The 23,308-nt window shown below is 43.4% G+C and overlaps 3 protein-coding genes across 3 annotated transcripts in view; 2 read left to right on the top strand and 1 right to left on the bottom strand.

Moving 5' to 3' along the window:
• LOC120062860 (protein turtle homolog A-like) overlaps nt 1–10,036 on the top strand; it is a 28,903-nt gene extending 18,867 nt beyond the window's left edge. Inside the window, exons 10-21 of the mRNA XM_039012928.1 lie at nt 1,138–1,254; nt 1,359–1,509; nt 1,626–1,739; nt 1,830–2,015; nt 2,127–2,365; nt 2,540–2,624; nt 2,871–3,041; nt 3,792–3,828; nt 4,097–7,660; nt 7,817–7,986; nt 8,106–8,315; nt 8,589–10,036. Coding sequence (XP_038868856.1) covers nt 1,138–1,254; nt 1,359–1,509; nt 1,626–1,739; nt 1,830–2,015; nt 2,127–2,365; nt 2,540–2,624; nt 2,871–3,041; nt 3,792–3,828; nt 4,097–7,660; nt 7,817–7,986; nt 8,106–8,299 — 5,028 coding nt within the window. The 3' untranslated portion in view covers nt 8,300–8,315; nt 8,589–10,036. The remainder of the gene's footprint in view (nt 1–1,137; nt 1,255–1,358; nt 1,510–1,625; nt 1,740–1,829; nt 2,016–2,126; nt 2,366–2,539; nt 2,625–2,870; nt 3,042–3,791; nt 3,829–4,096; nt 7,661–7,816; nt 7,987–8,105; nt 8,316–8,588) is intronic.
• A 7,687-nt stretch (nt 10,037–17,723) lies between these two features.
• Nucleotides 17,724–20,674, bottom strand: LOC120063204 (transmembrane protein 127). The gene is made up of 3 exons (XM_039013423.1): nt 19,915–20,674; nt 19,643–19,807; nt 17,724–19,502 (listed from the first exon to the last, which is right to left on the bottom strand). The coding sequence occupies exons 1-3, from the start codon at nt 20,156–20,158 to the stop codon at nt 19,192–19,194; spliced, it is 720 nt and encodes a 239-aa protein (XP_038869351.1). The 5' UTR covers nt 20,159–20,674; the 3' UTR covers nt 17,724–19,191.
• A 148-nt stretch (nt 20,675–20,822) lies between these two features.
• On the top strand, nt 20,823–22,949 carry LOC120063203 (probable cytosolic iron-sulfur protein assembly protein ciao1-A). The gene is made up of 7 exons (XM_039013422.1): nt 20,823–21,225; nt 21,307–21,455; nt 21,549–21,660; nt 21,788–21,876; nt 22,044–22,236; nt 22,329–22,401; nt 22,483–22,949. The coding sequence occupies exons 1-7, from the start codon at nt 21,087–21,089 to the stop codon at nt 22,715–22,717; spliced, it is 990 nt and encodes a 329-aa protein (XP_038869350.1). The 5' UTR covers nt 20,823–21,086; the 3' UTR covers nt 22,718–22,949.
• The last annotated feature ends 359 nt before the right edge of the window (nt 22,950–23,308 follow it).

The following is a 23,308-nucleotide window of genomic DNA, read 5'->3' as shown; positions in this document are numbered from 1 at the left end:
AAACAAATATATTTTAAAACGATTTGATAAAATTTTGAATGTGGCCTTTACTACTAAGCCCATAGCATTGAATAACACATTCAGAAATGGCAAAAAGACAGTAAGGTGTTGACATGTCTGTCCTATATCTAGGAGATATAAGAAGGCTCAGGAAATATATATACAGTACCAGTCAAAAGTTTGGACACACTTACTTATTCCAGGGTTTTTCTTTATTTTTACTATTTTCTGCATTGTAGAATAATAGTGAAAACATCAAAACTATGAAATAGCACATATGGAATCTTGTAGTAACCAAAAAAGTTAAACAAATCAAAATATATTTTATATTTCAAATTCTTCAAACCCTTTGCCTTGATGACAGCTTTGCACACTCTTGGCATTCTCTCAACCAGCTTCACCTGGAATGCTTTCCCAACACTCTTGAAGGTGTTCCCACATATGCTGAGCACTTGTTGGCTGCTTTTCCTTCACTCTGCGGTCCAACTCATCCCAAACCAATTGGGTTGAGGTCGGGTGATTGTGGAGGCTAGGTCATCTGATGCAGCACTCCATCACTCTGCTTCTTGGTCAAATAGCCCTTACACAGCCTGGAGGTGTGTTGGGTCATTGACCTGTTGAAAAACAAGTGATAGTCCCACTAAGCGCAAATTAGATGGGATGGCGTATCGCTGCAGAATGCTGTGGTAGTTATGCTGATTAAGTGTGGAGTGCTGCATCAGATGAAGTGACTTTGAACGGGATATGGTAATAGGTGCCAGGCGCATCGGTTTGTGTCAAGAACTGCAGCACTGCTGGCTTTTTCACTCTCAACAGTTGCCCGTGTATATTAAGAATGGTCCACCACCAAAAGCACATCCAGCCAACTTGACACAACTGTGGGAAGCATTGGAGTCAACATGGGCCATCATCCCTGTGGAACGCTTTCGACACCTTGTAGAGTCCATGCCCTGACGAATTGAGGCTTTTCTGAGGGCAAGGGGGGGGGGGGGGGGGGGGACTCAATATTAGGAAGGTGTTCTTAATGTTTGGTATACTGTGTATGTACCTCTGAAGGTTATGCGTATTTTGATATTTTTGTACCCCAGGGAACATTTTTCTGAGAGTGTATAGACTTAAAACTCTCTCCCTCTGCAGGACCCACCCTCATTCTCGGTGTCCCCTCGTGCTGAGTACCTGCAGGAGGTGGGCGGGGAGCTGGTCATCCCCTGTGAAGCTGATGGAGACCCCTCTCCCAATATCACCTGGAGCAAGGTGAGGTGTCCCTGATAGACATTGCTGAAGGAACCCCAGAAATCATAGCCCTCTCTCTCTCTCTACTTACGCTAATCTCTACATGTTGTCCCTTTCATTTGTAGGTTGGTCCCATTCCTCGCTCCCCGTACACTGTTCTGTCCAATGGCTCCCTCCTCTTGAAGCCTCTCAGCAAAGATCATCAGGGGGGCTGGGAGTGCCTCGCCACCAACCGTGTGGCCACCGTCGGCACTGCCACTGTGGTCTTGGTGCTGGGTGAGTGCCCACTGCATGGAGCAACATGGTACAAGACATGCTATACTATTTACGTAGACACTGGTGTGTACAGTTCCGCTGGTGTATTCTCATTGTTCTCCTCGTCTTTCTCCCAGGCACCAGCCCTCATGCTGCCTCATCTGTATCAGTCAGTGCTGGGATGAACCAGGCCAATGTGTCCTGGGAACCTGGCTTTGATGGAGGATACACCCAGAAGTTCACTGTCTGGTTAGTAACTCATCTCAATGTTTTTTTAGAATGAGACTCAACTCAACACTGCTCTCTGGAACATGGTGGTTGAATCTCTCTGTTCCTCCCTCTTGCCCCCAGGGTCAAGCAGACTTCCAGAGGGAAACATGAGTGGGGATCTATCTCCGTGCCCACTTCCAAGTCCCACCTGTTGGTTACAGGGCTGCTGGCTGGCACCAGCTACCAGTTCAGTGTCCTTTCTCAGAACAAACTGGGCTCCGGACCCTTCAGTGAAATTACCTCTGTCAGGACGCAGGGTCAGTACAAATTTTAACTGACAAAGTACTCCTTAATTTGTCTGTATTGGACATTTATCTACATTTTTACTGTATGTACAAGTCTGATCTTATCCTGTCTCACTTGCACAGCCCTGCCAACATATCCACCGACAGTGGTAACCAGTCTACCAACTCTCAACCCTCCCTTGTTCCTGTCAGCCAATCGGACAGTGCTGGGGATTGTCCTGCAGTGGTATCCTCCTGAGTCCCAGGCCACACTACTCACTGGGTATGTCCTCCAGGCTCGGAGGGACAGAGGCCAATGGGTCATTCTCAACAGTGCTGTGAAGACCAACCAGAGTGAACTACTGGTGCAAGGATTACTGAGGGTGAGAGGCAATGATAATTTTGGACCTTGGCAGAATGAATGAAGACACTGACTATTTGATAAATGAGGTGTAATGAACTGTAATCTGAAGGCTATGACCTCCAAACACTAATGTGTTTTCAGATACGTTGCCCAGAATTGTGGCTACTAAACAGTTGTCCTTCTCCCCTCTCAGGACTGCATTTATGATCTGAGATTGATGTCTCGCAGTAACAAACTACTGAGTGAGCCCAGTGAGTCTGTCAATGTGAACACCACAGGTTAGTATCATTACTGTACAGCCAGCTGTGATCAACTGCATGATGGAAACACTGTTTAGGTTCATAAATCCTAGACTAAACAGTCCTAAATATTATGTAGCAGGTATATCAATTGTGCTTGATAATAATCAATGGTCATGACACTTGTCATTATGTTGATAAATGTATTGCGTAGGTATTTCCGACAACAGCTGTCTACGCTGTTGGTAGTGTATTACTCAGACACTGTGCCTGGTATGGTTGCAGGGATGGCGATGTACCCTGTCCGGCCAAGCTTCTTGGAGTTTGTCCCAGAGCCCCTATTGGCTGGTGTGTTGGGTGGAATGTGCTTCCTGTTCGTGGCAATCATCCTCTCCTTGGTGACAGCCTATGTTATGAGTCACAGAAGAGCCCATCGGCGCAGGAAGAGGAGAGATGGTAAAGACTGTTGTATCCTAACATTTTTCTGATACTAAGACAGAGAATTTCAAGCTTTTGTTTTATTAGAAGTTATCTTTAAGAAAGTATTTTCAAAGCCTACTAAGTTGGAGTTCCAAAGCCTTGGTGACTGGAGCAACTCTTTGTAACTGTCAAGTGGTTCCTTTGCATGCTATGCATGTTAATCTACACTGAGTATACAAATATTAAGGACACCTGCTCTTTCAATGACAGACTGACCAGGTGAATCCAGGTGAAAGCTATGATCCCTTATTGATGTCACTTGTTAAATCCACTTCAATCAGTGTAGATGAAGGGGAGGAAGAAGAAGGATTTTTAAGCTTTGAGACAATTGAGACATGGATTATGTGTGTGCCATTCAGAGGGTGAATGGGCAAGACAAAAGATTTAAGCGCCTTTGAACGGGGTATGGTAGTAGGTGACAGGCACACTGGTTTGTGTCAAGAACTGCAATGCTGCTGGGTTTTTCACACTCTACAGTTTCCCGTGTGTATCAAGAATGGTCCACCGCCCAAAGGACATCCAGCCAACTTGACACAACTGTGGGAAGCATTGAAGTCAACATGGGCCAGCATCCCTGTGGAACGCTTTTGACACCTTGTAGAGTCCATGCCCTGACGAATTGTATACTCAGTGTATTTCAGTTGACAGCGTTTCTTTTCATCCCATCTATTTGTTTATTTTACATGTGCCATTGTTTGACCTTTTCACCCTTCCCCACCTTTTCAGATCAACCCTCTGCCTTCCAGAAGAGTCTTTCTCCAGAGTAAGTTCCCATCCTTACCAGCATGTTTTCCTCATTGCATTGGCTGTCTTCTCACCAACCCATGTTTCATTCTTGTGCATTTTTTTGAGAATCATTGCAAATGAATGTGTATTTATTTGATCTGCTACTCATAACAAGCATAACTATTTGTATCCACTGAATGCATCCTTACATATGGTTCTTCTAAGCTTGAGACAATAATGTAATAATGCATTAACCTGTACTGTTTAACTCATCTTTCCTCCTTTATGACTCTTCTCTTCCTCAGAGCTCGCTCGCCTTCTGACAGCCCCGACAGCATCCTGAAGATCAAGTTTTGTCCTACCCTGTCTTTCTTCCCCAACTCCTCGTCTTCCCAGGCTGATCGTTCCTCCTTCAATAAAGGCAGCCGTGGAGAGTACCAGGACCAGCGCAGGCAGCTCCTGTCCAGCTCTACTCCCCCACCACATTACACCCTCTTTGAGAGCCACCTGGGGGGTAAGGACCCCTCACCCTCTACTCTGGAGTCCATCTTAAGAGGCCCAGATGGACGTTTCATTGTCCAACCCCTGCCAGAGGCGCCTACTCTTTCCAACATGAAGACAGTCTTCCTACAAACCCAAACCAATAGGGGAGGCAGCGGCACAGGGAGCAACCGGACATCTTTCAGAGACTCTCCAAAGTCCAGCAGTCTGAGCTCTGAGAGGGGAGAGGGAAAGGATTCCCCCCTGACAGTGGAGGTTACAGAACTCAGCAAGCCCCCTGCCTCCCCGGGCAGAGTGAGGGCAATGGCCAGGAACTTCTCCCGTCACGGCTGCTTCTACTCTGATGACGAGCAGGGCTTCTCAGAGGCTCTGCTGGAGAGAGCCAGTTTCCACTCCGATAGGAGTGAGAAGAGAGTCTGTGACTCCCTGAAAAGATACCGATCTGGGCACCCAGAGGACATTTTCCCCAGCCTGGGCAGGACAGCCAGACTGCTGGAGATGGACAGGCATCACCTAGCAGATTACCAACCCATGGAGAGAGAGAGCCAGCTGACTAACGCCAGCACACTGGTCTCACAGATTGACACAAGTGAACAAAAGCAGGATAACCTCAGAGAGTGTCTGCAGCTGGCCAAAGAGAGGGAGATGATGGAAAGGGAGCTGGATAACTATACTGGCAGCCAGAGGGAAAGGGAGTGGGAGAAAGAGGAGAACCAGCTTGAAAAGGCAACAAGCCCTAACAGAGAACTGGGCAGTCCAGGGGCTGAGGATCCTATATGGAAGCCACAGGACATTACCTTACGTCCCAAAGCCCACCAGGCGTCCGGGCAGACCCATCAGCTGTCGGACTATAGGAGGGCCTGCTACTTTGGGAACACCAGCAGCCCAATGGACCGGCTCCCTTCCTCCTACATCCAATGGGACATCAGCCCAGTCACCTCTATCAGCAGCCTTGTCCCAGTGCAGAGCCCCTTAGAGAGCACCACACCAAGATCCCAACATCCTCACCAACGTCATGCTGGGCTGGCCATGGAGGACTCACTACATGTGGACTGCTCACGCTGCCCAGTCACTCAATGCACCTCTCCATCTCAGCTCTCCCCTACCTCAGAAAGCCCACCTATCAGTCAAGGAACAGACAGAAACATAGGCAGAGCCAGGTCAAGGAGTCCTGACAGAACTGTAGAAAAAGAGCAGGACATGTATCGTAGAAGGTCTATGGTTGAGGAGGGCTGGAGGGAGACAAAACAGTCAGGGGGAGGTGCCTTAAAGCCAAGATCGTCCTTTGCTTATGGTACACAGCATCTGGAGCCAACAGCTGAAAGATCTGTTTCAGCAGAGCGAGTGAGGGCCACAAGTTCTGGCCAGCCTTACCCAGGCACTGCACCATATAGTCTGTCTGAGAGAACAGAGACAATGGATGATAGGGAGAGATTAAATCAAATTCCCTCTGGTTACTCTACCTTGCCATATGAGCTCCACAAAGCAGGGGCCAAAGGGAAAGTGAGAGGTGATCAAATTGGGGATGACCCTCGGAGTTCACTGTCAAACCCTGAGCAGGAGAGAGAGGGAGTCAGGGCACGCTCCAGAAGGAGTGATAGGGCTCTTTTTAGTGACAGCCCCAGTCAAATTTCCCCCTTAACTCTTCTGGAAGCGTGTGAGAGCGATCAGTCCCAGTTCTCTGCTGCCAGAATAACAGAGTCTTTCAAGAATAAGCCGGCAACCCAGGCACCCAAAATGTCCCCACTGCAGACAAGTGCAATTCTGGAGTATTTGAGCCTCCCGGGTTTCATTGAGATGAGTGTGGACAACTCTGGGGATGAATCTGAACTCACAGACACTGCTTGCAAAAGCATAGAGCCACAGACAGAGACGTCTCTGGAAGGTAAGCCAGACGTGGTTCCAAAAAACTGGGATGTGCAGGAGAAGCTAGAGAAAAGTTCAAGCCAAAACACGGTTTCTTTTTTAGAAAACAGACACTTTGTTGGTCCAGCAGGAACTTCAAAGGCAACTGAGAAGCCAGACTATAGATACTCTCTGCAAGTGCAAGCAAGAGATTCAAGCCACAGCGCTGCGATTCCAGACAGGTCAAAAAAACTAGCACCCGGGTCAGAATACACAGGGAATTATCGTTATTATGAGCAGTCACAACCACTTATTAGTCAAAAGACCACATGCTCAGAGAGACCACCAACGAGAATTGGTTTAAGTCCAGCCCAGACGTTGGCTAGTGCAGCTAAAAGCATGGCAGAAGTTGTGTTTAAACACACTAATACTTTTGCAGGGAAACCAGAGTCAGCTTCAGAACAATCCCAAAGACTTCATTCTCAGGGCAACAGGACTAATAAAATAGCCTCTAGGATCTATCAACACCCTGCACCGTTCATCAAGAAATCTTTGAGTATTGGCCCATGCAGAACACTTTCAGGCATGGGACAGCCTCGTCCATTCATAAAAAAGTCCATCAGCTTAGGGTCACAGAAATGGGAGCATTTTGAAAGACCAAGGACTTATGTCTCAGAGAAATGTTACTGGGATGAGTTCCCAAACCCAGACGTCCGGGTCAAATCGTATAGTTTAGGACGCACCCCTCCATCCTCCTTCTCCAGACCAGACCCCTCGTGGCGGGAAGGGGTCCAGTTTAGACAACCGAGTGTAGGAAGCTTGGAGAAGCCTCTGAATGCTGACAGATCCTTGGAGAGGCCTCGGTATGACAGATCCCTAGCCAGCTCTTCCTATACATACCTCAGCCCCTCCATGTACCCACCAAGACAACCCCCAGTCTCTGTTAGACGAGACTTATCAGATCCATGTAGACAGGCCAGTGCTTATCCTGATGCCGCCACGTCGCCTATCACATATCAGGATGCTCTGAGGTCTGTAGAGCAAAGATATGTCTCTATGAACTCCTCAATACCCCAGTATCTACCTAGACTAGACCAGTACCTACCCAGACTAGACCAGTACCCACCCAGACCAGACCAGTACACACCCAGACCAGGCATGAGGGGAGACTACCCCAGACCAATGGAGTCCAAGAGGGGCCAACCGAGGCCCAACCTGCCCCGGATGTATAGCTGGCCTTCACCCTACCGTGGTGGCCCTTTCCTAGCCAGGGATGTAGACAGTCATAGAGAGGCAGAGAGAGGGACAGGGAAGGGGGCAGGGGCTGAGGCAGAGATGAGAGACAACAGAGAAGGAGGGAGGGCCAGTTATGCCAGTCAGAGCAGTGGGAGAGGTAGCGTTGGCCTCCTCCGTCAGTCCCTCTCTATCACTCCCATCCTTCTCAGCTCCCCGGAGACAACAGAGGAAAGTGAGACACAGAGACACAGAGACGAGATGGAGCTACGTGAGTGGAGAAAAAAAAGGTAAAACTACCGCACCAGTCCAACATCACACACAGGTGTCTTCACAGCTGAAGAAATTGAGGATATTGCCAAAATGTTATTGATTTACTGTTAAATTATTGCTATTGTCCCCTGTATGTCTGACTCTGACTACTTGTTTTGTGTGTCTGTCATTAGAAGGAACACATCAGTAGATGAGAGTTATGAGTGGGATTCTGCTGATGTCTGTGTAGATTTGGAAGTCCTGGAGGCCATGAAGCCACAGGCGGGGGTAGGGAAGGGCAGGGGGCAGGGCAGGCATGATCGAGTCCTTTCTGTGGCTGGCCTTCAGGACCTCTACAGGAAAGGTAAGACAATTGTATTTTATTATTCACCACACTGAATGTATCATATCATGTACCTTTTGTTGTGGTTGTGGTGATGTGAGTTGTACCCATGATTCTTCCCATTCCATCCTGCCCCTCAGGCCTTCCTCCCTCAGTCAGTCCACCAGTTTCCAACCTACCACACTGCCAATACACCCGCTCCCTAAGTGAGGCGCGCTTCAACGCACTCCGCCTGGAGTACCAGGAGTACAGGCGCTCTCGGGGATCCTCCTGCACCAGTAATCCCTGCCTCCCCTCCGACACAGACTCTGACTCCAACTCAGCAGTGCTCTAACTGCCTGCCCACCCTGGTCCGTTCCTCTCTGCCTGCTACTGTTACCCCCTCACCTTCTCTTTGACCTCTCACTCCCTTCCTCTGTCCCTCCTATTTTTCATCCATCTGTTGTGAAATTGTGCGTTCACTTTTTCTGTTCATTTTAAAACACTCAATTTTTTAAGCAAAGCACCACTTTATACTAGCTAATGAAATCCTAATCTCACAGTATTTTGATGTTTGTCTTTCTGAATCTTATATTGTTTGTCCTGGGAATGTGTTTAACGGTGTTTAACATTTTGTGTTTCAGATATGTCAAAGAAAGGAACCAAATAATTTCTCAGATGCAGAGAACTGACAGTACTGTGGTCCTGGATGTATGCTGGATATCTTTTTTGAAGCTTCATGATACCTCAACACCTCAAAATCCAAATCCTCGACAATCCAACTGGATCCTCTGTGGACGGAACACTGTCAAAAGTGTAACCAACTGAAAGAGAAAGGATATGCTTGATCATATGGCTCACATCGTACACACCAATTGCCACAGATATTGATACCTGTGTTGTGCCATCATTATTGACACAGAATAATACTTTGCCCTGATTGGAGCCTGTTATGAGATGCTGGATATTTACATTTCTTGTGTTTTGGTGAAACTGACCAGGGACCTTTCAAAGAGGCAAGTACAAATGTAAACCAAAACAACAAGTGTTTTATGGGCTTTTGGTAAGCTTGGACAATAAACACAGTTGGCCCTCTTTAAATAAGATATTGGAAAAGTCACTGGATTCATGCTTGTACATAACCACTTGGCCAGCTAATGGTGGCAAGCAATAACTTGTGCCTGAGATCTGTATTTCAAGTCCAAGGAGTATTTCACATCAAGGACAAAGTATTTTTGCTTCCACCACCATTTTATACAAATTGGATGAAAACATCAGTCAGTTTATGACAATGTATGGATCTGTATGTGAAAACACTGAATATGAAGATTTAGTACAGTACTAGCCACCTAAATGGCATGAGCTTTGAGTGAGCGAGCCTTCATCTTTGTGTTGCATTGTTACAGTGAGTGGGTAGCTAGCTCACCATTACCTGAGCAGAAAAACATGTTTATTCATTTCCCAATTAAACAGGTAAATCTCCCTCATTGTTGTGTTTGTAATTATACTCAGTTTTCTCAGCAGAGTATTTCAGACTAACAGGAAAGTGTTGAGTGATTGCTGTAATTTATGTGTCAATGTTTTCATGTACTGTAGCCCTAGACAATTACACCTTGTATTTTTGGTACCATAGCAACTCAACATCTTAATCCTTGATCATATGAAAAAGATGTTATGAAGTTGTCCATGACAGGGACAGGTTGTGTATCATCTTTGCTTTACCTTTGTCCAAAAAAATGGTAGTTCACCATTCACAAATATGGTTGAACATTATTCCCAAACTAGGCCTATATTCAATTATTGGAATTCAAGAATAACAATATGGCTTGAGATTAAGTACTGTGTATAATGTATGTCATCACCTTTTGTACTACAAGCATTATTGAACATTATTGTATATTTATTAACATGAGTTTTGATATGCAACAATGTTTACATGCAAGTTCACATTATTGATGTGAAAAGCACACTGTGAATATGTAACAGTATCACTTTAAACCATCCCCTCGCCCCGACAGGGGTGCGAACCAGGGACCCTCTGCACACATCAACAACGGTCGCCCACGAAGCATCGTTACCCATCGCTCCACAAAGGCCGCGGCCCTTGCAGAGCAAGGGGCAACCCTACTTCTAGGTTTCAGAGCAAGTGACGTAACTGATTGAAATGCTACTAGCGCGTACCCGCTAACTAGCTAGCCATTTCACATCCGTTACAAATATACTCCATTAAGCTGAATTCTGCTGGAATAAGAAGTCTCCATTTATTGTTGTACATTTTATATCCAAAATTGTGTCCTGACATTTGTTATTTAATAAAAAAAACTGTACTTTATAATGGAACTGTTTTACAGTAACCAAGAGAGATATTTCTTATACAATTTCATAAAAGGAAAGAATTGAAGCATGTATTATACTTATGGAGCAGTTGTACATCTGTACATTTGGAGTACATTGGCATTTTTTAAAATAAGTTTGATGTTTTGTACAAACTGGATGTTTTTTCAATATCTGCTCACTTGGTTCTTGTCATTGTCGTTTTTATTTTTGTATTGAATAAATTGTTTTATTCTGAATGTACCAGAATGTGACATTATGATTTGACATTGAAAAGTCTTGAACAGGGTCCTGAACTATCCAGTTTGCACCCATGTTCATGTTATTGGTAACAGTGAGATAAAACTCAAGAGTGAATCATTCACAGACTTTACACCTTTACTTATTTCAGACTTTACACATGAGGTCACCATTCAGTGAACTGGGTTCAAAACTGAGGGAAGCATAATTTGTGATTATTATGTTGTGTCCTACAGCACCACTCTTCTCAGACGGGATTTCAGCACAGTTCGTTCCTTCTCTCTTCTATGTTGGAGTTTAGGCTCTGTTTGATGAGACCCAAGATCACTCTTTCTCTCATGCCAATCGGCGCTAGGGTATGAGGCGTAATGCGTGCTATACCTCGATTGTAAAATGTAATATTTAACTAACAACTGATAAGGCAATGCCGCAATAGAGTGATTATTGGGAGACTCGAACTGCTTATGCAACGAGAACCGGGAGTGACGACTTCTATGGGGAGGAGAGCGTACGATTGTAAGTGCAAACTTCACATCACACTTCTTTGGAAGAATGTTGTTGAGAAGTGGAGGGAGGGAGGCAGTAGGGGGCACAATATGTAGCTACAGCTTAGACTGCTATGGAATGTTATGTTGAATAACTAGCTAGTAGAGTCCAGGGGACGGATTGGAAGAAATGCGGGTTGATGTGATCACGTGCTGCTACAATTGCCTATTATGTTTTGGTTGGTTGAGCATTTTTGTTTGTCGTTGATATTGCTAGATAGTTAGCTAACGAGCTAACTGCAGAAAGCTAGCGATATAATAATAACAGCAGCTAAACTAACTAGTTAGCTATATAGATTACATTCAATTCGGCTCCATTGTGGCTACAGGATTTACATAGCTCTCTCACTAACGTTAGCTAGCCAACCAAGCTAAACTCAAGTATATCGTAAATCGTTGAGTTAGCGGACGTGGCTAGCTAACTAGCTGTTTTAGATGCTGACCAGACGGGACACTTTGCTTTTTTAGCTAACCTAGGTTGCTAGTTAGCTATATAGCAAACAAAATGGCTAATGTTACGACACTGAATGATGTTTCCTAAGCTTGTTAGGTTGAAGCCATCTGTGTGTGATCGTGAGTTTGAGAGGAGTAGCTAGCTAATATGAGAGGGAGCGAAAGAATGCATCTGGTGAATAGCCTCACATGGAATCTGATTATCACAATACTGTAATTTATGCACGGCAACACATGATGTCATGACACATTCTTATGAAGTATAGCTAAGCTACATTATCAGTTGTGTGTCTGTCTCTGAGTTATATCTTTATAGTGGAAGATACCTGAGTTGATTCCAGGCCAGCTGGACTAGGGTGACCAGACGTCCCCGTTTTCCGGGGACAGTCCCCGTTTTTGGTGGCCTGTCCTCGGAAATGTCCCCGTTTTTAACTGTGCGTTAAAAACAGACCGCAAAGTGAAATATTTTACTTGGCAAGAAAGACCGGGCAGCAGAGCCTACGGGTTGACGTCGCAATCGCGTTGTGCTTGTTTAGGCCAACAGAGGGGGCTGCTCTCTATAGCAGCTTCATTCACTCTTCTACTAACTACTTGCTCGCGATAGTTTTAGAGAAAACTGCTGTGGAAAACTCGGCCAGAAGCTAGCAAGTATCAAGTGAATCCACAACATCACCACAAACGTCTTTTCAAGCCAGGTAAATTCCAATCGTTTGAGATACTAGCTAGTGATGTTATAATGTCACAATTTATTATATAGATAGATGATCTGCTCTACAAGGTTTTAAATAGGTTATGCTAGCTAACGTTAGCTATGTAGACTAACTAGCTAGGTTAGTTAGCTACTGTTATGGTAGCTAGGTAAAAAAAAACGTTCACATGTAAACATGCAGTGGACGGGCTATTTTGAAAATATGATTATATTAAATGAATGCACAATTAATTCAGAGAATATTTTTGTAGATTACAATTTTAATGGTTTGGCATTATAATAAGTAGTGTGAAAATATATTTAGAAATGTTCATGGATAGCATTAGCAGTGAGGAGGAAGACTGGATAGGAAGAAGAGTGAAGGAGACAGAGGAGGAAAGGTTAAGATGGTTACAGAGCCTGCCAATTTATTATTCCAAACAATGTTTTTGAGATAAAATACAAACATGAAGCAAGCAATGGGAATCTGTTAAAATACTTTGGTTATCTAATAGTATGCTATTTATTAATACAGATTGGAGAGGAAGGAGAAGGAAAAATTTAAGGGAGTAAAAAGAGTGAAGCAAGGAGAGTGTAGAAGAGTGAGGTGGAAAGGTGAAGGAAAGGAAGACGAGTGAAGGAAAGAGGAGGAGAATAGAAAGTTAAGAGAGTAATTAAGAGTGGCACAAGGAGAGTGAAGAAGAGCAGACAGAGGAGATACAATGACTCTTTCCAAGAAACGGAAATGCACTTTTTATGATAAACATGATGAGAGAATTTCCATTTAATACGCTCAGGTCAAGACGATAGAATGGTTCACTGCATCCTCTCTTTCAATTGGCAGCCGGGGAAGAACGGCAGTGGTAGAACATCAGCAGACGAAAAAGCATAAAGCCTCTCTGATTGCCCGTGTTGGTATGTCCTCTGTCACCACATTCTTCAAGAAGGTAGAGCCTTCCCAAGAAGAATATGGTTTAGCTGTGCAGGAGGGTGTCTTTGCATACCACACTATGCGACACAATCATAGTTACAGATCTATGGACTGCACAGCACAACTGACATGGAAGCTTTATGAGCCAAAGTTTACATGTGCTAGGACAAAATGTGACGCCATAGTGAGTAATGTGTTAGTAACATGGGCAAGTACTTTGATAACACAGGACCTAGACCAGGTTGAATTTGTGTCCCTGTCCATTGATGCATCCAGTCATGGACATGTAAAGCTGCTGCCAAAGTAGTCAGATATTGTAAGATATATGATGGCAGCACATCTGTGGAAACAACACTGCTTGATTTTGTTGAATTGAATGGAGAAACGGCACAGGAAGTTGCAGCTGAGGTCCTGGTGGTCATCCAAAAATGTAACCTGGAAAACATTCTCTGCCGACAACAAATACCAACTTTGGAGGACTGAATAGGCTGGGGAGAGTCAATGTCCATACCAAAGTTAAAAATGCTCTGCAGTGGGAGGTGATTGGCTTAGGTTTTCCTGCCCACATCATTCATAACACGGCCAGAACAGCTTTGGATATGATGTTGAGTATCTGCTCACAAAGATATTTGAATATGTTCATATTTTCACCGTCAGAGTAGAAAGACTGAAGGGCTTTTGTGAGTTTGTTGGCCAGGAGTACCATAACATTTTAGGACACAGCAATGTTCGCTGGCTGTCCATGCTCCCTGCTCTAGAAAGAGTGCTGAAAATGTATGTGCCATTGAAATCCTTTTTTATTTCTGAAGACAAATGCCCTGTTGTCCTGCGAACAATGTTCGAAGATCCACTGACTGAACTTTGGCTGGCCTTTGTCCATGGAAACTTGACTGTATTCAGTGACACGATCAAGATGCTTGGAGGCCAGGACCACTGTGCTGTGGACTCCGCTGCAATTCTGAGAAACGTTGAGGCAAAATTTACTGCAAGACGTGATGACAACTTCATTCCATTTTTGGTCAGAGGACTTCTGAGAGAGCTAGAGGAAAATGGAGCCATGTCTAAAGAGAGCTTTCTCAAAACATCCCAATCATTCTTCACTACGGCTGTGAACTACTTGCAAGCATGGGGAAAGCACACAGATAATCTAAAAGATTTACATTGTCTCCTTTTAAAAAGGCAACCTCTGCCTGAAGAGATCCAGAAGGCAGCAGGCACACTGCAGGAAAAATGCCCAATGTGACCATCAATGAGGATGCATTGTGTGACGAGGTTACTGGCCTGCAAGAGTTCCTAAAGGGGGATCGCTTGAAGAATGGAAAACATCTGAGACACCGCTTAGTCAGAGATGGAGCACGGTGGTTACCCACTTCAAATAGAATGACATCCCACACACTAACCTGGCTAGATTAGCGTCTGTTGTCATGTGCTTACCTGGAAGTAATGCACCAGTCGAGAGAGTGTTCTCCCAAATGAATGATCTATGGACAGCAGCAAGAAATAGGTTCACTGTTCCTACCATCAAGGCCATGCTTATTGTGAAGATAAACTTTAACCTCCCCTGCCAGGAGTTCATGGAGAAGCAATCCTGAGTTCATGGAGAAGCAAGACAGAGCAATCCTGAATAAAATACATTCTTCTGAGAAATATACAGATTAGGTTGGTATAAGTATATTATGTAGTTACCAACCTCATCAGCGTCTTATTTCTTTATTATGTTGGTAAGTATTTCACATATACTATTGTCTGTTTTTTCAATTTTGCTCATGTTCTCTTCTGCTCTTATTCTACCCAGACTACCAGGACCACTGAATGGCTGTTCAGATCGGACAGTTCTGTCTTGTCTGTAGTGTTTCTGTAATATAGTTGTTTTCTCTGTCTATCACAGTGTGCCTGTTAGACTAAATAAATGAAACAGGCATTGTCCCCCTTTTTTCCCCCATAGATAATAACATTGGATATTTTAATTATATATTGACCGCCGAACTGAAAATGAACCCGGTTTTCATTTCAGAAATCTGGTCACCTTAAGCTGGACAGGACTATCAGACTTCAAGGGGAACCAATTTTTAGCTTTTGTAAGGTCACACAGACGTTTACACACACAAACTTACAACATGTCTCTGCATCATAAATTACAGTGTATTCCCCAGCCCAATCTAGTGACCACCGTCCTCGACTCAGCCAGCCTAAACATACAGGTATACACATCACTGGGACATTTGTTATTGCATTGTCATGAACAGATATTGCCACCTTAGGTAATGGTGGATGTGTACTGCACCGTTGAGAAGATCCCATGAGTAAGAATTTCACTGCAAGGTTTAGCCTAGTATCTTGCGCATGTCCAATAAACTTTGATTTGATCACATCTGATGTTATTCAGTATAAACCTTGATTTCCATCTTTCCATCGAAATCATCAAGAATAATTGTATTGTCTGTGTTTGTATGCTGTGAGGATGACACCCTAAGAACAGGTGGGTTCAAGAAGTGGGCAGGACTTCATCTCACTACCATATGTGGTGGTGAGAAAACATTCTAAACGAATGCTTCAACTTTATAGCCTCTGTGACGTGTCTGGGTTACCCCTTCTGTCTGTGCTATTGCCCCCTCAGTTTAAGTTTTAATACAGATGTGTGTGTCTGGGTATCCTGTAGAAAATGGCCCTCATGTTGAACTCTAGGTTTCCATCCTTCTTGAACCCACCTGTTCTTAGGGTGTGGGAGAGGATGGAACTAGGTGAAACCGAGCCAACATTCTTTCTCATTGATTAAACATCTCAATACATTTGTATGTTCCCAAAACTAGAATCTGTTATGAACACAGTGCACTAAGTTTTATAGACTTGACGCTTTGCCAAAGTAAAACATAAATAAAAAGTCGTTTAAAAGTGCAAGGTCGCATATGTGCAGTCGTGCACTTCAGAAGAGGCGTTCCCTAACGGAATATGCAAATGTATGCTACAACGAGTCAATAGGATCTCGCGCTTGACTTTGACCAGCTCCTTGCTTGTTCGGCCCACTATGCTTCCCACTTTGTAAACAACACAGATTAGCAATAGTTTCAATTTGAGGTGGCACATTTTTGGCGTTCGCATGCTTCCTAGCCGGAAGAGTTAGTACATATATATTTTTATTTAAACTTGATTTAACTAGGCAAGTGAGTTAAGAACAAATTCTTATTTCCATTGATGGCCTACCCCGGGCAAACCCGGACGACGCTGGGCCAATTGTGTGCCGCCCTATGGGACTCCCAATCACGGCTGGATGTTACGCAGCCTGGATTCAAACCAGGAACTGCAGTGACGCCTCTTGCAGTGAGATGCAGTGCCTTAGACTTTGCGGACCTCCTCGGGAGCCCATATTATGACACAATTTTGTGACGTTTTTATTCGTTTTGGACTTCGGCAAGGTTTTTTTTCGGCTGCAGAGGGTATTTTACTTAATTATAAGGAATTCTTATCACTACAAGATCCCTGTAACACCTAAAGATGTGCAATTGTTTTAGATGCCTTTCCCGCAGGTGTTGCTTTATTATTCAGGAACGTGTCAAGGCCTGACCCTCGGAACATACCTAAGATTAACCCTGTTGACTCATCAGCAGGAAACATTTGTTTCTCTTTTGGTCCATCCAACAACAATACAAGCCTTCTTTCAGCAGGATACCTTATGTCATGCCTTATTGGAATGGTTTTATTGATCATATCTGTTGAAAAAAAGTTTGGGTGTTGCCACACACATACCCACTTACTGTATTAACAAAATTAAGGACGTTTTAAAAAAAAATATATATATTCATAAATATTATCCTGCCAACCACTATATGAAGAAGTTTAAGAAAAACATAAATTCAAATTGTACCTTTTGTAATGACCTCCCAGAAACGGTGTTGCATCTTTTTTGGCATTGTATTCATGTAATGAATCTGTGGCAAGACTTCAGTAGATGTATAATTGAACACATTTATGAAGATTTTACACTTATGGAGAGATGTACTGCTTGGATTCTTTACCTACGATAGAAATAAGTTGAAACAATTTGATGTAATTAATTGTATTATTCTTTTGGCCAAATTTCATATTCACAAATGTAAATTTACAAACAAAACACCATATTTTCTTACCTTACAAAAATAAATTGAACTGTAAGACAACTATACTCTTCCAACAAAAAAAACGTAAGAATTATAAATGTGTGTGTATGTCCCTTAAGGTCCATGTGTAATGTGATATTGTACCCCCCTAGCCCAATTGTCCTTTGTATATTCTTTATACACATATCTCACACTTGTCTTCTCCCATGTACCTTTTGTATTGATTTGTTAATAATAATTTAAAAAGGGGGTTTTAATCTTAGATTAATTCTGACTATTTTGAGGAAGTATTACTGGCTACAGCGTCTCAAAATGGAAAAACAGTACAATTACCACTTTTTTCTCGTTTTTAAGCAAAGGACTTTTAAGGGAGTATGCGAGCACACTCGTTCGGTTCTACTAGGCTAGGCGCTAACCGAACTGAAGCATGCCCCTTTAGTACCCTCGTGGAGCCGGGTACGAGCTAAAAGAAAATTGGACTATCTAAAAGAAAATTGGACAATATCTTTTTTTATTTTGAATATGACCTGCTTTTGTATAAACAGTCCACAATACATGTTTACAGACTGATGAAAGTAAAGCAACAATGAGGGGAAAGGCTAAAATAAAATAAACAATAGAGCAACAAATCACCTATGGTAAAACTATATTATTAATCACATTTATAAAAATAAAAAAAGTAAGCAGTACAGGGCTGAATCTGAACACAAGTTAAGATAGGTGTGTGTAAGATTCCATCCCAAATAATTACAATCAGATTCTCACTATCTTGAGGATCAAGGGGGAAGAACTCATGCACAGACAACATACAACTGTCACATAACTCAAGCCAAGTAATCACAAAGTACAATTAAGAGTTGTCAATCAGTTGTGTATATTTAAGTGAAATTACTTAATCTATGAAATTACCAATGCATTGTGGATTGATGATTCTACAATGACGTTCTACCCATTTTCCCCCATTGTTAAAATTAGAAAATAATGTTCCTCTAGTTGTCCAACATAGGAACATCTTGAATAATGTCCATTGCAAAATAATGAGACACTTCACATTTCTCATGGTTTTCCATCAATTACTTTCACAGCAATGAGTGCCTCAATTACTAGCCATAATCATGTAAAATAACTTTTTTTTCCACTACCATGACGAACCAATCTTACAGAATATTGAAAACCTATTAATTTCCAAGTTCACAACTGCAAGACTAAATAAAATGCAAAACAGTGCCTTTCATACACATAAAAAGAAAAAACACATTTACCACACCAGGGACAGGCAGTTATTAAATAATGGTCCATTTCAATTAAAAAATAAATGTCCACAATTCAGTGTCTGTGTAATCTTGGTGCCTTTTATTTGGTTTAACTGATAAAATGTCAAATAATATTCAAATGGCAGGCAAGTCACCAAGTTTTGGATGTTCGGTGGGTATTTAATGCTTCAAACCAAGGGCCAAATACTACTGACACACTGTGGAAACTCAAAACTTTTGTTCAAAACTTGACCTTTGTCAAACCATGACTGTCATACACTGTCATATACCAAGTTGAGTCTCAACCCATATCTGATCATTCAATAACCAGGTGTAGACCCAAACCGCACAGTAGTGCATGAATTAACACCCCATATATTACCACTTTCTCTTGCTTTACATGTAAGGGTCAAGACCTTAATGCCATTTACATGCAAATTACTAAAAGCTTCAGTGGTGAAAATAAGATTCAAGTATTGAATCTCTGCCATCATAAAAGGAAGCTTTCATGCACTCAAGCACCCACAATCAAGAAATAAGTGTGTTCATTAGTGTGTTGATAAAGGAAAGGAGAGTAAGCTATTTGCAGAGAATATCCATTTGGTACAATTATTGGATCACATATCTGTATATGTGTTTGTTACGAGGCCAAAAGTGGTACTCATAGAGAAGCATGGATGTAAGAGAAAGAGGCGGCTATCTGGCAACATTAAGGCATGTATGCAGGAGGCGGCTGGAACTGGTTGGCAATGTCATAATCAGCAGGATATGTTTCACTGCTCTCCTCCATCTCTGAGAGAAGCTCCAGAGCCTGCTCTTCCTCCTCTGTGGGGTAGTGGCGCAGCAGGTTGGCAGCTGTGGCCAGAATAGAGGCTCCACCAGCCCCCGCCACCAGGTAAAAGCTGATGGCAAAAGTGACGTAGATGAGGGATCCGTGGTACTTCTTGTGCTGCTGCTGTAGTGACAAGATGAGCTCTGAGGCCCAGTAGCAGAACCCGATCACTGTGGCACACTGCAGCACTGAAAACATACAAAATAACAGCAAGCAGGAAAATAATTTTTTGATTTCCATTGTTTCTACCTTGCCTTGCAATTGTTTACACACTCTTTAGCTGAAAAGCTCATTCCCTCCCCCTTCCACCGCCCAAACCCATTCATACCTGTGAGAATGTGTGCAAATGCGTATCTGCGGGTGATTTTGAGGGCAGGGTGCTTGGGCCCAAAGACATCCAACAGGAAAGCTGTCAGGCTGCACAGGATGCCCAGGAAGCAGAAGGCAGCAATGACCCTTATCAGTAAGATGGTCTGGGAGTTCACGCAGTAATCTTTAGGAGAAGTTCGTGATAGTTAACACAAACCACAGGTCTTGTAAACATGCCAACGTGATTTCACATTCGGTGCTCGAGCCAATGTTGACAATATCATTACTTACCCTCCATGAGTTTTGGGTCAATGTATCCCAGGACATCAGCCACTCCAAGCTCCTGCCTGGGACACGTCCCTCCATGAACTCGGACCCAAGCTGGTTCGGCCAATGCCGTACATAGAGCCGTGATGGAGAGTGCTCCGGGGAGGGCAGATGCCAGGCTTCGCTCTGGCTGCTTGGGTAGTGCGGTACCCCCTCTCCTTCGCCGGTTTCCAGGGACAGTGGCACCAGGTGGTGCATACATTGTCATTCAATTCCCGCTTTGTCTTCAACCAGGACTCAGTGCCTGATGTATATCTATGTTATGTCACTCAAAGGACGGACAGCTTTTGTTTTAACAATGCGCCCTTCCGCCTGTGAAATAATCAGCTCACCAAAACCGATAATGAAGGTCAACTGGTTACATTATTTGTAAAATAAATACGTTTTAACTGTTGGGTGTGATATGATAAATGACTAAGAAAATAGACCGATAATTTTCAGTCTAACTAGCTAAGATCTCGACCTAGGCCTGTTAGCAGCAGAAGTTAGCTATCTAGTTCGTTTTAGACGTATAACGTTAGCTAGCTAAGTATACAATCCTAATTAAATCACTTCAAACAAAACAGTAACGTGAACTGGCATAATAAATACAATCTGATGATATGATACTTACAATCTAAACCGCGAACATCAGGATTTATACTAGCTCTCACGCTAAAAACAAAAACAAAAGGCAGCCAATTCGCTAGCTAGCTTCCTGTAAAATTGTTTCCTTCCTTGTTATTCATCACAGACCAAGGTACTTTTGTGGTTATTACCGCCATCTACTGGGTTATTGTGCAGCTACACACCAGAAACACGTGCAATGTTCACCCTGTACTCAGGGGGGCGGTAATGAGCCAGATGGACGTTAGATTGGCAGCCAGCAGTAACTAAGATACGAAGAGGAAGAAAAAGTAGGAAGTTGAGGTTGAGCGTTTTTGGATTTGGTTGGTAAATGTATTTACATATACCGGATAACAATATCGTATTTTAAGTGGATATTAGCTATCTTCATTGTTTATGTCTGTATGATATTTGCATTATCTTCTTGGGGATACGGTTTTGTTGGTATCATTCATAGCTACGACTAGTTTGGTGGCTGCACATTGTGCTTATCAGTTGCCAGTAACTGCAAGATAGCAAGCTTGTTAGCAATGAAGGACACTTTGGCCCTTCTACAGAAATTCAACGCGCATCCAGATTCTCGCTGTTGGTATGTTGCATGGAACCCCAAGGGCACATTGCTGGCCTCGTGTGGTGGTGACCGGGCCATTCGGATATGGGGAAGGGAAGGTAAATATCCCAAATCCACTGTGTGAAATTAACCATATCAGAGGTGGAAAACAGAAAAAAATAACCCCTTTGTCTGTGTAGGTGACTCTTGGGAATGCAAGACAGTGCTCCAGGATGGACACCAGCGAGCTGTCAGAAAGGTGGCATGGTCCCCATGTGGAAACTACCTGGCCTCAGCCAGCTTTGATGCCACAACCTGCATCTGGAAGAAGAAGAATGATGACTTTGAGGTGAGTCATCCACAGACAATTGACCAAATGCTTTGTGATGATGATAGTAAGATATGGCCCGTGAGAGCATCACACTGTTTCTGTTTCTTTCAGTGCTTGACTGTGTTGGAAGGACATGAGAATGAGGTCAAATGTGTGGCCTGGGCCCCATCCGGTAACCTGCTGGCCACATGTAGTAGAGACAAGAGCGTCTGGATCTGGGAGGGTTAGTGCTGCATTAACATAGGAATACAATTCCTTGTATTTTTATCACATTACTTGTGTTCCACATAAACATTCAGCTGTTGTGTATCTGTATGTAGTTTTGAACAGTCTCTCTCCATCTTTCTCAGTGGATGAGGAGGATGAGTATGAGTGTGTGAGCGTGGTGAACTCTCATACACAGGATGTCAAGCATGTTGTCTGGCACCCAACACAGGAGGTACTGCCTATTTCATACTGTTTCACTCTTTGTACTAAATAGCAGCATTATATAATCCTTTCACACCCCAACACTATTGCAAGGCTTCTCTGGACTAATCGTTTCAGTATTCTGTACTCTGCATTCAGTGTGTTTTTACCCACTGAAGTTAAATGTTCTCTACGCAGCTCCTGGCCTCGTGTAGCTATGACAACAATGTGTGTGTCTATAAAGAAGAGGATGATGACTGGGAGTGCAGGGCGATCTTGGAGGGTCACACCTCCACTGTCTGGGGTTTGACCTTTGACCCAAGTGGCCAGAGACTGGCCTCCTGCAGTGATGACCGTACTGTGAAGATCTGGAAAGAATGTCAGCCTGGAGGTGGGCAAGATGCTCTGTGAATGTGTGGATGATGTAAGGGAAAAGGAAGATAAATGCCCATTTAACACCTGATTTTTGTTTTTTTACTGAAGGCACAGACACGGCTTGGAAATGTGTTTGCACCCTTTCAGGGTTTCATGGACGGACAGTGTATGATATTGCATGGTGAGCATCCTCTTTATATAAAACATATATATTGATAAATGCAGCCACAGATCCAATTTAGTACTTATTTGTTGTACTCAGGTGTCCGCTGACCGGTGCCCTGGCGACTGCATGTGGTGATGACGGAGTGCGTGTGTTTAAGGAGGATGAGACGGCTGACCCAGACCAGCCTGTTTTCTCCCTGTCTGCCCATGTACCCAAGGCCCACAGCCAGGATGTCAACTGTATCGCCTGGCACCCCAAGGAGGCTGGGCTCCTTGTCTCCTGCAGTGACAATGGGGAGATAGCAGTCTGGAACTACCAGTCTGCGGTCTGAGAAAATGTACAGTATGCTGGGCCAGTTAGGACTTCGACATCCAGTGTTTAACAGTGCTGAATTTACCTTGTACAATTGAGGGTGCTACCAGCACTAAAATAGTCATGTATTTTGTTTGTCTCTTGGAATTTCCTGTTATAACATTAGGTTTCTTGGTCTCATGTGATACTGATAAGACTCCTTCCTGCCTGTGCACTTGTTCTGTGCTTCATAAATTGTGGTTTCAAGGGTCCCAAATGTGTATTGTCATAATTATGTATTTGAAAAACAATACAATTTACACATTCCAAAGGCATTTTGTAATATCAATAAAATAAAATTGTTATAGCTATTTAATCAAAGTTGAGTGGTTCGGCGCGTTTGGATGTCTAGGACTGGTGCTAGCTAAAATTTTCCAGAAACGTGTAAGGGAAAGAAAGCATTTAATTGTAAGCGATGATGCAATACCATTGCATAAAAAAAATTACAAATTGTTCGTAAGGATTATTGTCCTCATATTAAAAGGTACTCAGCTATATGACAAATGCACAAAGTAAAATGCATAGTGGGTAAATTTCGGTCCTTTGGCTACCATGTAAGAGCATGAAGCAA

This window comes from Salvelinus namaycush, chromosome 18 (genome assembly GCF_016432855.1).
Source record: "Salvelinus namaycush isolate Seneca chromosome 18, SaNama_1.0, whole genome shotgun sequence".
Taxonomy (NCBI): Eukaryota; Metazoa; Chordata; class Actinopteri; order Salmoniformes; family Salmonidae; genus Salvelinus; species Salvelinus namaycush.
Note: the sequence above shows the minus strand (reverse complement) of the source record. Positions and strands in the feature narration are given on the sequence as shown.

Coding starts and splice junctions, on each gene's coding strand:
- LOC120063204 (XM_039013423.1), bottom strand. CDS start 20,158: ATGACAATGTATGCACCACCTGGTGCCACTGTCCCTGGAAACCGGCGA. Junction 19,808..19,914: donor TGACCCAAAACTCATGGAGG/GTAAGTAATGAT, acceptor CTTCTCCTAAAG/ATTACTGCGTGAACTCCCAG. Junction 19,503..19,642: donor ATTTGCACACATTCTCACAG/GTATGAATGGGT, acceptor GTATGTTTTCAG/TGCTGCAGTGTGCCACAGTG.
- LOC120063203 (XM_039013422.1), top strand. CDS start 21,087: ATGAAGGACACTTTGGCCCTTCTACAGAAATTCAACGCGCATCCAGAT. Junction 21,226..21,306: donor TCGGATATGGGGAAGGGAAG/GTAAATATCCCA, acceptor TTGTCTGTGTAG/GTGACTCTTGGGAATGCAAG. Junction 21,661..21,787: donor GAGCGTCTGGATCTGGGAGG/GTTAGTGCTGCA, acceptor CATCTTTCTCAG/TGGATGAGGAGGATGAGTAT.